The 12294-nt window shown below is 41.7% G+C and overlaps 1 protein-coding gene across 2 annotated transcripts in view; it reads right to left on the bottom strand.

The window, feature by feature from the left end:
• The window catches only part of MAPRE2 (microtubule associated protein RP/EB family member 2), a 155132-nt gene that overhangs the window by 122404 nt on the left and 20434 nt on the right, over window positions 1-12294 (bottom strand). For both annotated transcript variants that reach the window (XM_045065514.1, XM_045065513.1), the window contains exon 2: window positions 5975-6036. Coding sequence is in view for 1 of the 2 variants with exons in the window: in XM_045065513.1 (XP_044921448.1) it covers window positions 5975-6036 (62 nt within the window). In the remaining variant the exon portion in view is untranslated. The remainder of the gene's footprint in view (window positions 1-5974; window positions 6037-12294) is intronic.

The following is a 12294-nucleotide window of genomic DNA, read 5'->3' as shown; positions in this document are numbered from 1 at the left end:
TTCTATCTTTTGCCCACTGTCAATATTGCTGCTATGAAAATGGGTGTATTCTTTCTCTTAGTCTAGTTCTTAAATATTGCTGATCTTGGAGGCTCTACTCTACTTGGGCAATTTTACCTATACTCGTGGCTTACTGCTTACCTACTAGTGACTCCCATGGCTGTATTTGTGGTTTATTTTCTCTTTTGGGGTTCAGACCCTAAAGCCCCACATACATCATCCTTTTAGCTGTCACAGGCATCCTACACTCAATACATTCAATACTACACTTTGGGTTCTTGCCGTCACGCTTGTAATGTTCTGTTACCCTGGGTTTCCGGTCTTGGCAAGCAATACCACCAAACCTCCCACTTACACCAGGCACATGGGCATCATCCCAGGTGTGCCAACCACAACACTGCCACCGGCAGAAGTTCCAGGGAGCCCACGCAGCTTCATGGTCCCCAGGTGACTATTTCTCACTGCGGCATCCCAGATGGGGGTCCCTGAGGGTCACTCTGTGCTCCAGCAAAGACCTCTCTTCATTGGTCTCTTCTACACCAAACAGCAACCGCTCACTCACTCTGCAGTCTCTAGAGCTGACTTTATTTTCCTTTGCAGCACTGACATGGCGCTTACCGCACAGCAAGCACTCAAGGCACCTGTCCACGGAGTTAACCCCTGGCCTCTCCCTTACTGGGTCCCATCCAGCTCACCTTCTAATTGGTATTCAAGTCCGCGCACCTCTCTACCCCAGCTGTCACCTCCTTAGCCAGACGCTGGACATCTTTCACTTTCTCTTGTCATCACATCTCCTCCCCGCCACTGTCCACACAGCGGCTAGGGGAACCATTTTAAGCCACGAAACTGGTGGTTTCCCCGCTCTGCTTCCAGTACTTCAACCGGCACTTGCAGGATACCCCCTGGTGAAGGTGTTCAGCAGCCTGCCGAGGCCCCTCCTCATCGGTCTCTCTAGCCTTGTCTCTCACACCTCCCAGGATGCTGCGGCTCCTTAATGAGCCTCTTTCAATGGAGCCCATATGCCAGATGCTTCTCTTAATTCCTTTCCTGGTCTTTGAGGAGGCTGCACACTTTCTGCCTAGACAATCCTCCCTTTTCTCCAGTCACCTTCTCAACAACTGCTGGCTCCTCCTTTTCCTTCAGGCCTTACAGGAGAGGTCCCTGCCTCTTGGAAGCCTTGTGGGATGTCCTTGCGCCAGTCGTGGCTTTGTCCTCGCTGCTAGGGGCTCCAGTGGCGTCATGGACTTGTCCCACCGTGGCGCTCAGCATGGACTGGCCAATCCGTGAGTGTTCCCTACGGTGGGCCGTAGCGCCGCCACGGTGGAGACCCTGACTTTCTGGCCCGAAATGGACCCTCTGTCACTTACACAGTGATGGGGGCCATGGCCAAGACTTAGTACTTCAAAGTTTTAAAAAAATTGGCCTAAGACCTTTCAAACATCCAGGTAAGTAGGAAAAAAGCCTGTACAACAGCATAACATACATTCATACTCACCATTGAGATTTTTAAATGGTTAATATTTAGCTATATTTTCTTCATTGAGTCATCTCTGTATTTGACATTTTAGAGTAAACATCAGAAAATTCTGAAATCTTACCGACACATCCACAAACCATACGAAATAAGCTACTGAAGGGTAAAGACCATGAATGAAAACCTCTAAACTCCTACTTAAGCATAGGTAAGTGAAATTCATAAATGGGAATATTAAGTTCTAGACCAGACACTTTTATAAATGTGTTCTCATTTCATCATTTAATGCTCATGAGCTTTAGAGGGAAACCTCCTTAATAGATGAAAGGAACCCTGTAAAAGCCTGTAGCTCTAGGAGAGAAGGAGCAAGAAGAACACTTGCCGAGTGCCCGTGTATATCCGACACTTATGCTACCTCCAATTACTCTTACAACAAACTCAACATGTAAAAACTCAGTGTGGCCAAGTAATTCACCCCGATCCTAAAGGAAGAAAATGGCAGATGTAGGAATTTGTTCCACACTTCTCTCTACTACTCATCTATTCCTTACGGTTTAGCTTTTTCATTTAGAAGTTAAAATTTAAGGTTTGTTTGTGGTGGTCTGAATTGGGTGAAAATACATGTTGCTTCTGCACGCACGTAAAGGAAAAATGTGTGGGCTAAATTCTCTTTTGAGCTCTTATTACAGGGTCAATTACAGCAGTGAGCACAGAACAAGCAGGAATGGAGCCTGAAGCCAGGGTCTGGTGCCATGGCTTGTTTGCCTCACAGCCGGCAGTTGGCTCATCCCTCAACTCTCCTCAACCAACAGCGTTCATCTTTACAATGGGTCAGTTGGATTAGATTGAGGCTCCTTCCAGCCATTTGAAAAACACCAATTCTTGGTGATTGGCTTCAGTCGTCACAGGATCAGGGCCAGGATATGGGTCTCAGTGATTCCAACCCTAGCTCTGAACTGCTCAGTGAAGAGACTCATTTGGGGCAGGGGAGAGGAGAGCTGGAAATCTAGGCCAATTTTAATTGGAACATTGGTCAGCCAGTTAGAATAACCTTCAAACTTACAGAAGCTGATCTCCCTCAGATTCTGATAGGACAGCGAATGAACAAGACTGTATCGAAGGAAAAGTCATGAAAAAGTGTCCTCTTCGAAAGAGGACTCTGGCTTTATTCCTATCCCCATGCATTCTCTGCTAGACAAGCTATCCGACTCAGCAGACTTTTTATTTTATTTTTTTAAAGCAGTCAATTCCATTAGATGCTAAGCTTTAAGACCTGTCTTGTTTATCTTTATAACCCTAGCTTTTAGCCTGGTGCCCAGCACATATAGTCAGCTATCAGTACATGTTTATGGAATGAACAGCAAATCTCACCACCTAAATGTTCCAATCCAACCCATCTCCAAGGTTTAGCTCAGATGCCATCTCTAACCGCCAGAATCCCGATGTATTTTTCTGTATCTCTCCTATGGTGTGTCTCATTTTGTATACAGTTATAGATATCATATATATCTACTTTAGTTTCCTAGTAGGGTCAAACTCAGACAGAGGCTATCTTTTGCTCAGCGTGGAAACCTTACAATACATAGTTCAGAGCAGGCACTTAAAATTTGTGAAAAAAGCCTATCATTAAAAAAAAAAAAAGATTTTATTTATTTGACAGAGACACAGCGAGAGAGGGAACATAAGCAGGGGGAGTAGGAGAGGGAGAAGCAGGCCTCCCACAGAGCAGGGAGCCCAATGTGGAGCTTGATCCCAGAACCCTGGGATCATGGACCCGAGCCAAAGGCAGATGCCTAACGACTGAGCCACCCAGGCGCCCCAAGCCTATCATTTTTATATATACACACACCAAAGCAAATAGCACACTTCTTTATATATATGAGACACTCCAAGTATTATTGAATTAAATGCTATTTCTGATCAAGTTGTGGTGAGGCTAGTCCTCTCAAATTACAAATGTTTGTGAAGGACTCCAAACCATTTGGGAAGAAATATGGTAAACTAGATTAAAAGTCCTAAGAATGGTCATATCTCTGAATAATCCACTTCTGGGATTTTGTACTAAGGAAAGAGACCAAAAAAGAAAAAAACAAAAACAAACAAAAAAACCCAAATTTGATGGAGTCAAAACAAGAAAACTGGAGGATATTCGGACACACTGATATCATAATACTGTTCTATCCTAACAATAATTCTGAAGATTCTTGAAAAAGGTTTTTGACTAATGCTAAGTGAAACACAAAGTTTACATCCAGGATAGAAAAACAGGAATACTTGCAAGCAAAGCAAATATACAAGAGACCAAACAGTTATTTTGGGATGGTGTTATGGGTCATTTTTTTCTTTCCAAACTTTCCTTTAAATGTACCATTTTTATAATACAAATTTGCTCTAGCTAGCATTCATCTTTCCTTCATGTGGCTATATTTTCCATAAACAGTTATTTAGTGAGGACCAAAGCATAAAATTAAATTGTCTACTGAACAGCTATTGCTTCAGGATTTAACTTTAGGATGCAAGCGCTGTCTCAAAAGGGCAGCTGTTCTAGGTCGCAAGGTACAAGGCACAAGCCTGGTGCGCAGAGTGCAGAAACAGACTCAGATATGAAGCCAACGGCCAGTCTCCGTCAAGGATGCCCAGGAACCACACCCCTGAGATTAGTCACCAGAGCAACTATCAACTGTCTCAGAAACTGGGATTGAGTAAGGAGGCTGAGACCTAGAAAGGATAGGGAGACAAAGGAGAGGACTTAAGGATGGCTGTCTTCTCGGTAAGGGGAGAGGAAATGGGGGAGAATTGGCCCGCCAGCCAAAAGTCACCTACTACCCGTTTCTGTAAATAAAGCTTTACTGGAACACAGCCAAGCCCATTCATTTATGTATTCTCTATGGTGATTGTCACACTAGAGGGAGTTGAATAGTCATGACAGAGACTGTATGGCCCGCTAAGCAGAAAATATTCATGACGTGGCTCTTTACAGAAAAGGGAGCATTTACTCTGTCTCCTAGATCTAAGGAGGATTAGAAACACACACCCTTTTTGGGTATTGGACCACATTTTTCTATTAGCTTTTTTTTTTTTTTTTTTTTTGAACAAACCAGCCTAGAAGGTAGGCAACCATAGAATTTATCGTCCAAATGGAGATACTTTGGGGGGTGAAAAGGGGTACTCATGAGACTATATTCCAAGACCAGGACCATTCCAGACACGTAAATCCCCTACCAGAAGGGCTAGTGGCACAAGAGCAGGTTTCCAAGAGCACTCAAGGTCTGCTTCTAGGTGTACCAAGCAAGCCTAGGTGACTCTCTTTGGTGCTTTCTATTTTAACTGCCCTTAGATGTCTTTCTGGGTCCCTCTGTCCCAGCTCTGGTCTCTGAAAAGTCCAGTCAGGGTTCAGGATCTCCACTTTCATTACAGCAAAACAAATGAAGTTTACTCATCCCATTTAAATAAATTATTCTGAATCAAATCAAGTAAGTATTTTATACCTGCAAGTTTCTCCTCCTTAAAAAGCTTTTTTTTTTTTTTTTTTTTTTTAGAATTTTAGCTTTCTCAATTTAAAACTGACCATTAGTCATTGCATTTATCACCACAAAATCCCAAACCAAATATAGTATATTATCCATCGATTTGAGCTTTTAATACGGACACCCTGAAGAATTATTTAAGAATGACATTTCTAATTTTATTCCACAATGAAAAACGAAAGAAAATACCCTATATACTATATATTCCCTAATATACTTTTTTTTTTTTTTTTTTTTTTTGTAAAAACTTTCGATATGGTGGGGAAAGAAGTAAAACTAGAGATGTTTAGAATACCCTTGGGGAAGTCGAGGATGTCTTACACTGAAACTATTCTCTGAACAATAATAGCGCTCAGCTTTGAAACCTCTGTGGATGGCTTTCCAAATATTGCCATCTGGTGGAATTTCAGTTAATTGTTCCTTTGTTCTAGGGAGCTACTGAAGGTGAACGAACCTTGAAGGCATGAGAGAGAAAGAGACTCAGAATACCAGTGGGAAATAAGTGAAGGTCAAATGATTGGGTCTCAAACACAAACCTCAAACTGGTGGGGGAGAGGAGGGGAGAGGCTGAAGTCTTTGTCTCCTTCCCAAATATGCTCCACCCCCTTTTGTAAAGTCTGAGCAATTGTCTTGATTTCTTTATTATAAATAAGTGAAATTTAAAAATTTTTTGTTCACAAATATCATGAAATGTCCTGAGGTTACTTGCCTACATCTTAATAGGTTCTCCTTCAACTTATCACTAATAATATCTCCAAACTTCAACTTTAATTGACTTGACCATTTTTAGAGGAATTGCTGATAGTTTGGAATATAGTTTGAAAAATAACATTTTAATGGAGCATGTTTATGGGAATTATAATACATTATAATTGTATAATGGAATTTTGAAAATAAATTGTTACAAAGGCATGAATACTTCAATTTAATCTGCAGACAAGGAATTCTATACCGTTTTAGATTTAAATCTTACCTTGAGCATCCAGGCTCTCTCCCTGGCTGACGAGATGAACTGTACCGCTGAGGAATGGGATACTGGGAGAGGGGGGAAAAAAAGAAGAAAGGAAAAGAATACTTAATAGGATGAAAACATAGGAGCAAAGGACTTTAACGTAGTTCGTTAGGTGTGGTTAGTAATGGAAAGAGAAATCAAAGCACATACACAACATCAAAATTCAGTTGGTTTTACCAAAGGAGAGAGATTAAGTTAGCCAAGGCATTTGGTTCTCTCTCTCTCTCTCTCTCTCTATATATATATATATATATGAAATCAACTTTGAGGTTGATTATGGCTTGTGAACAGTATCATGTCAGTTTTATGAAGATAATTTTTTCTTTTTACCTTTCTCCCTGATATTCTGATGTGATGAGAATTCATGTGTTAGCAAATAACCCCCAGAAGGAGGACCTCTGAGCGGGACAGCAAAGGCCAACATTATAGAGTATCAGCTTCCTTAACCTCAGGTTTATTGGCAGGTTTTACACCTGGTACCAACACGGTCTTATTCCAATCAGAAGATTTTTGAGAGGACAGGCATTCTAAACAATGCCAGGATCAAACTTCAAAACTATACGCACCAACAAGTGACAATTTCCTTTATGTGCATTAGCTCTTGTTCTTCTAAACATGCCCTGGCTAAGTGAGAAATAAACTAAGGAAAGACAATTCTCAAGGCTAAGAAATGTGTCTGAACTCCAGGTTTTTACGGTCCAGTGTGAGGGTGGGAAGTGGATGGTTCCTGGGGAGGCCGCTTATGGCTCATGCAGATGTTGATTAAAGAAAAAAAAAAAAAGACCCAAATGCATACGTATACCAGCCTTAATGGTCTTCCCACCACCCCAAGAAACAAATCAGAAATGACTGCTGCCTTCTACCTAGGTGCTCACCCAGCCCATTACTCTTCTAAAATTGTCCTAGAACAGAAAACACAAATGCCTTTGGTGCCTATTTGTTTGTGTGTGTGTGTGTGTGTGTGTGTGTGTTTTAAGTCAATTGCTTAAAAATATTTGTGGTAGACCCAATGCAAGGTGATCTCCAGAACTGTGTCTAGAGTTGTTGCGTGAGTTTTTTTTTTTTTTTTTTTTTTTTTTTTAAAAGAAAGTAGGTAGGCCTTTTATACCTTTTCTATAAGGGAAAGAGGAGATAGATTAATTTCTTCTGACAGAATTTCTTCACATAGTTTAGAGAAGTTAATGTCCTAGCTCTTTCACATCTTTTCATAATTTAATGATAGTAGTCAAATAAAAAAATCAATTCCTACCCATATCATTTTCCTAAGTCCGTAAATCTTCCAGCAATGAACTCAATTACAACAGAACTTTCATTTGCCATTGTTATTGAACTAGTACTCAGTAGCTATGTTATCAGGGAAAGTACTGGCCACCAAGTTAGGAAGAGTACAAGGTTCCTAGTTTACCTATCAAATAGATAATTCATCCTTAAAAAATTCAGGATTGGCTATATACAATTGGCCCTTTCTGTTGTCTGACAATGGGCCGTTGCTCGTTTTTCAGCAGCTGTAATGGATCAGTTTGAAGAATGGGATCATTTATTGAAAAGCCTTTGCACAAGTCATTTCACATATTTTATCCAATTTAATTTCCAAAACCTTAATACAAATAAAGAAACTGAGGTTCAGAGTAATGGAGCAAGGGGCCCATATTGTGCATCGAGAAAGTGACAGCTTCTAGGAGTCGGACAGACGCTACATCTCTATAAAAGCTAGATCTTTGCTATAGATCTGAAACCCCCGGAGAGTCTTTGGTCTGCTCAAGAAGGCACAGCCTGGCAAGGGTGGAAACATAAGCCCCGCCCCCTGCCCCCATCAGTGGGGGTGGCAGGTCAGGCAGTTTTGTCTGTGATGTTTGACACTGGCAAGGCAGTTCTCCAAAAGTCTCACATTTAATATAAAAATTAAAAATGGAGCATGGGGAGCATCTGGGTGGCTCAGTGGGTTAAAGCTTCTGCCTTTGGCTCAGGTCATGATCTCAGGGTGCTGGGATCCAGACCTGCATCAGGCTCTCTGCTCGGCAGGGAGCCTGCTTCTCCCTCTCTGTCTGCCTACTTGTGATCTCTGTCCGTCAAATAAATAAATAAAATCTTAAAAAAAAAGAAAAAAAGGAGCATGGGGGACCCCTGGGTGGCACAGTTGGTTAAGCGGCCAACTCCTGGTTTCTGCTCAGATTGTGATCCTCAGGGTGGTGAGATCAAGCCTACGTCTGGCTCCACTCTCTTTCATGTTCTCTCTCTAATAAATAAATCTTTAAATAAAAAAATGGAACATGGTATAAATATAAAATACAAAGCTATGAAAAACAAAGAAAATCTTTGAGACATGGGGCCTCGCAAAGAGTTCTTAGCCTTGACACCAAAAACACAATCCATAAAAGGGATAAATTGGACTTTCTCAAAATTAAGAACTTTTGTCCCTGTGAAGTAGATGCAAATATGAGGGATAAATTAGGAGAAAATATTTGCAAACCACTTATCTGACAGAGGACCAGTTTCTAGAATATATAACAAGCTCTGAAAACTCAACAGTTAAAAAATTCCATTGGAAAGTGGGCAAAAGACATGAAGAGACATTTAGCTGAAGAGGATACACGAATAGTCAAAAAGCACATGAAATGATATTTAATATCCTTAGCCATTAGGTAGGTGAAAATTAAAGACCATAATGAAATAGCACTATACACTTAGAAGAATGGCTAAAATAGAGAGGTGAAACATTGAGAAGGAATTAGAGCACTCACATTACTTGTGAGGATGTAGGATGGCTCTGCTACTCTGGCAAAAAAAAAAAAAAAAAAAAAATTTTTTTTAACGTGCAACTACCATACAACCCACCAATTGTACATCTTGGCATTTTTCCAAATGAAAATTTATATTTATAGCAGGGTGCGTGTGTGTATGTGTGTGTGTTATTGTTGTTGTTGTTGCTGCTGCTGCTGCTGCTGTTTTTCTTAGCAGTCAAAATCAGAGACAACCCAGATGTTCTTCAACAGGTTAATGGTTAAGCCAACTGTGGCATACCCTTTTACTACAGTAAATAAAAAAAGAACTATTGATACACACAACAGCCGGGATCAACCTCCAGAGAATTATCCTGAGGGGCAAAAGCCAGTCCCTAAAGGTCATATACCATATGATTACATTTATCTAACAGTCTTGAAATGAGAAAACTGTAGAAATGGAGCACAGGTTAATGGCTGTAGGAGTAGGGAGGAGTCGGGGGGGAGCATTGGAGGAGTAGGGGGAGGAGGGTGTGATCATCAAAGGGTAACACTAAGCTTGAACTCGTGTCCTTGTCAATATCCTGGTTGTAACCAATTTGTGAGATGTTATTGTAGAGGGGGAAGAAGTGATTCAAAGGCACATGAGAAAGCTCCATATGGTTTCTTACAACTACATATTCACCTACAGAGATCTAAAAACCAAGTTTAATTTAAAAAAAGATAGGACAACAACGACAATGGAGCAAGAATCTCTTATTTTTTTTACTTTTCCAGAGATGAACAAAAGCTCTGGGCCCCTGGGTGGCTCAGTGGGTTAAGCCTCTGCCTTTGGCTCAGGTCATGATCTCAGAGTCCTGGGATCGAGTCTCGCATCTCTCTGCTCAGCAGGGAGCCTAAATTCCCCCCACCCCCACCTGCCTCTCTGCCTACTTGTGATCTCTCTTTCTGTCAAATAATTAAATAAAATCTTAAAAAAAAAAAAAAAAAAAAAAGCTCTGAGACAGTCGGCAAGATGCAGTCATGACTTTGCCCCACTTTTTTACAGATCCAAGAAAAAATATTTCTAGCATCCAGGATTCTAGCATTTGGAAACCTCTACTGACAGTCTTCTGTCCAGTCTTGCCTATCTGAGAATTCTCTGCAGTTATCCCCTCTTTCTTCCATGTCAAACTTTCTAAATTTTCATTAAAAGTCAAAATAGAGGGCACCTGGGTGGCCAGTTGGTTGAGGGGCTGCCTTCAGCTCAGATCATGATCCTGGAATCGGGGGAAACAGTCCTGCATGGGGCTCCCTGCTCAGCAGGGGGTCTGCTTCTCCCTCTGACCTTCCTCCTCTCATGTTCTCTCGCTCTCATTCTCTCTCTCCAACAAATAAACAAACGAATAAGTAAATAAATAAAATCTTCTAAAAACGTCAAAATAGATACAAATACACTGAAGACCAGAAGGAACTTCAAAGTAGCAGTTTGATAGTTTTGCATATTTAAAAGGATCTCTGATAGCTTCGAGTTGATGTTATGCAAGAACGTCCCCCAATCCTCACCCTCTCACCCTTACTGGTCCAGGTCTAGCATTTCGTCCCGCATGGCTCTTACGGGTGACAAGGTAGGCAGGTATGCTCTATTCTGAACTCGGCCACACTGAAGAAGAAAGAACTGTCCTCACCCCCACACAGAGAGGAGCATGTAGAGTCTTCCTTCATGTTAGGAAAGACCCTGTCGACTTTCACTCTTCCTATTTTGAGCGCTACGCAGCTCCTCAGAAAGCCAGCCCCTTCTCTAGTTTACTGGCTTCAACTGAAAAGACCAAGTTTCTTTGTTAGAAACAGAGTCACGACATGGCCACACTCTTTAACAAAGCACATTCTCTGTTGCTACAAAAGTCCATTCTCCTTCGTCCTCTAGACATATCAGATGCTCTTTCTTTGAACAAACTCAGAATTCTGACATCCCATGGGTAGAGCCCAGAACATCTGTCCTAGATTGAGAGGCCTACCCTGCCCCCCACCCAAGACTGCTTCCACGTCTGGCGGTAAAGCCGGCACATAGGAGACAGCAGAATGAAGAAAGGGTTGCAAAGATTTTCTAGTCATGCCCACCATTGGAAGAAGATCTGGCTTTTCCTTCAGTGCTATGTATTTAGCCAGTGAGGTTTCTGACCATGCAAGGTTAAAGCCTTTTATGAGGAAAAGGCTTTAACCTTAAACCAGTTGCTCCTGGCTTTTCCAAGAAGGGAACCCCACTGGGATGTGAACCAAGGTTTTCTCCCCTCAGGAGTTGACTAAATTCTCTTTGGACCTTCAAAATGAGCTGTATCCTGAATTCCAAACTCCCTGCGGGTGCTTGCAGATATGCAATCCCTCCAGTTGTAGATCACATTTTTTAGGATGGGAGCGCCACAGCTTTCTAGGAAGAATGCAGCTCATAAACGTTAACAGGTCACAGGCTACCAATCCTTCGGCTGATCCTACTCCATATTAGTCTTCTGGAGAGCCCTTCCTCGGCCAAGCACCAGCTCAATTAGTGGCCTGGGTTGGGTGGGCTGGGCTCTGAGCCATTCCCAGGGCGGCAGAGGGAGCTGAGAGCCTGCCTGGTTTAACTTCCCCGGGGAACTAGCAGGCAGGATTGCCGGGAAGCACAGAGCTGTGAGCATGCACCAGGAAACCAAAACCAAATGAGATTATCCATCGAGTAAGGGAGGTCAAATTACACTGAATCTTGGGCATTGAGTGTGGGACAATGCATTCCTCTCCTTAAGCAAGCCAGACTACAAAATGACCCATATTGTATATTTAAGGGCTTTGAAAAATTATAGCCGGTTGATAAAGGGATTTTGATGGTATACATTAAGAATGGTAATGATGTTATAAACTTCTTTTGGTCGTGTGATTTAGGCTTCTATAAAAATAAAGTATAATCCCCCCAAATTGTCTAAAGTCATAGCTATAATAAAACAGAAATTCAGTTATTTTCATACAAACTGAGCCTCATCCCCCTCTCAGAATCCTCCTTTTTCCATCTGTTACTTCCCATGCAAACCAGGATTAAAATAATTTGAGATTGCCCTTTCTATTCTAGAATAGAATATCCACCATGCCAAAGGCACAAAAGTAAAATTAAAAAGACAGACGTGAGACAAACTACACGCGAAATAGCCTGTGTATTAATTCTGTGACTATTTTTAATAATTACTTATCCTTTTATTGGTGTTTAATCAGAGATCCCGGAAAATAGTTGGCTCCTTTCCTCACAAGTATGACCGATAATGAAATGTAGCAGAATGTTCACGAAGCAGGCAAGCAGCGCAGTGACTGGGATCAGATTCACTTTGAGCCCAGTGTCCAAATTTAGCGTTCAGGTTATCGTGGAAACGAAATTCTTACTTTGCACGTATCCTATCTATATTATCGTCTTACTCCTTTGACTGTCCAAAGCAGCAGCACAGGAATAGAGGAGAAGTGTTGAAAGGGTCATAGGAGATTTGAACAAGACTTTGGCTGTGGCAGGAGGGTTGTTAGGACACTGGGTATCCAGGGTTGCTAAGACCTCCCTCCAAAGAT

Source organism: Mustela putorius, unplaced genomic scaffold (assembly GCF_011764305.1).
Source record: "Mustela putorius furo isolate JIRA1106 unplaced genomic scaffold, ASM1176430v1.1 tig00003858_pilon_pilon_pilon, whole genome shotgun sequence".
Lineage (NCBI taxonomy): Eukaryota > Metazoa > Chordata > Mammalia > Carnivora > Mustelidae > Mustela > Mustela putorius.
The sequence above is the reverse complement of the archived record's forward strand: the minus strand, read 5'-3'. Positions and strand labels throughout refer to the sequence as shown.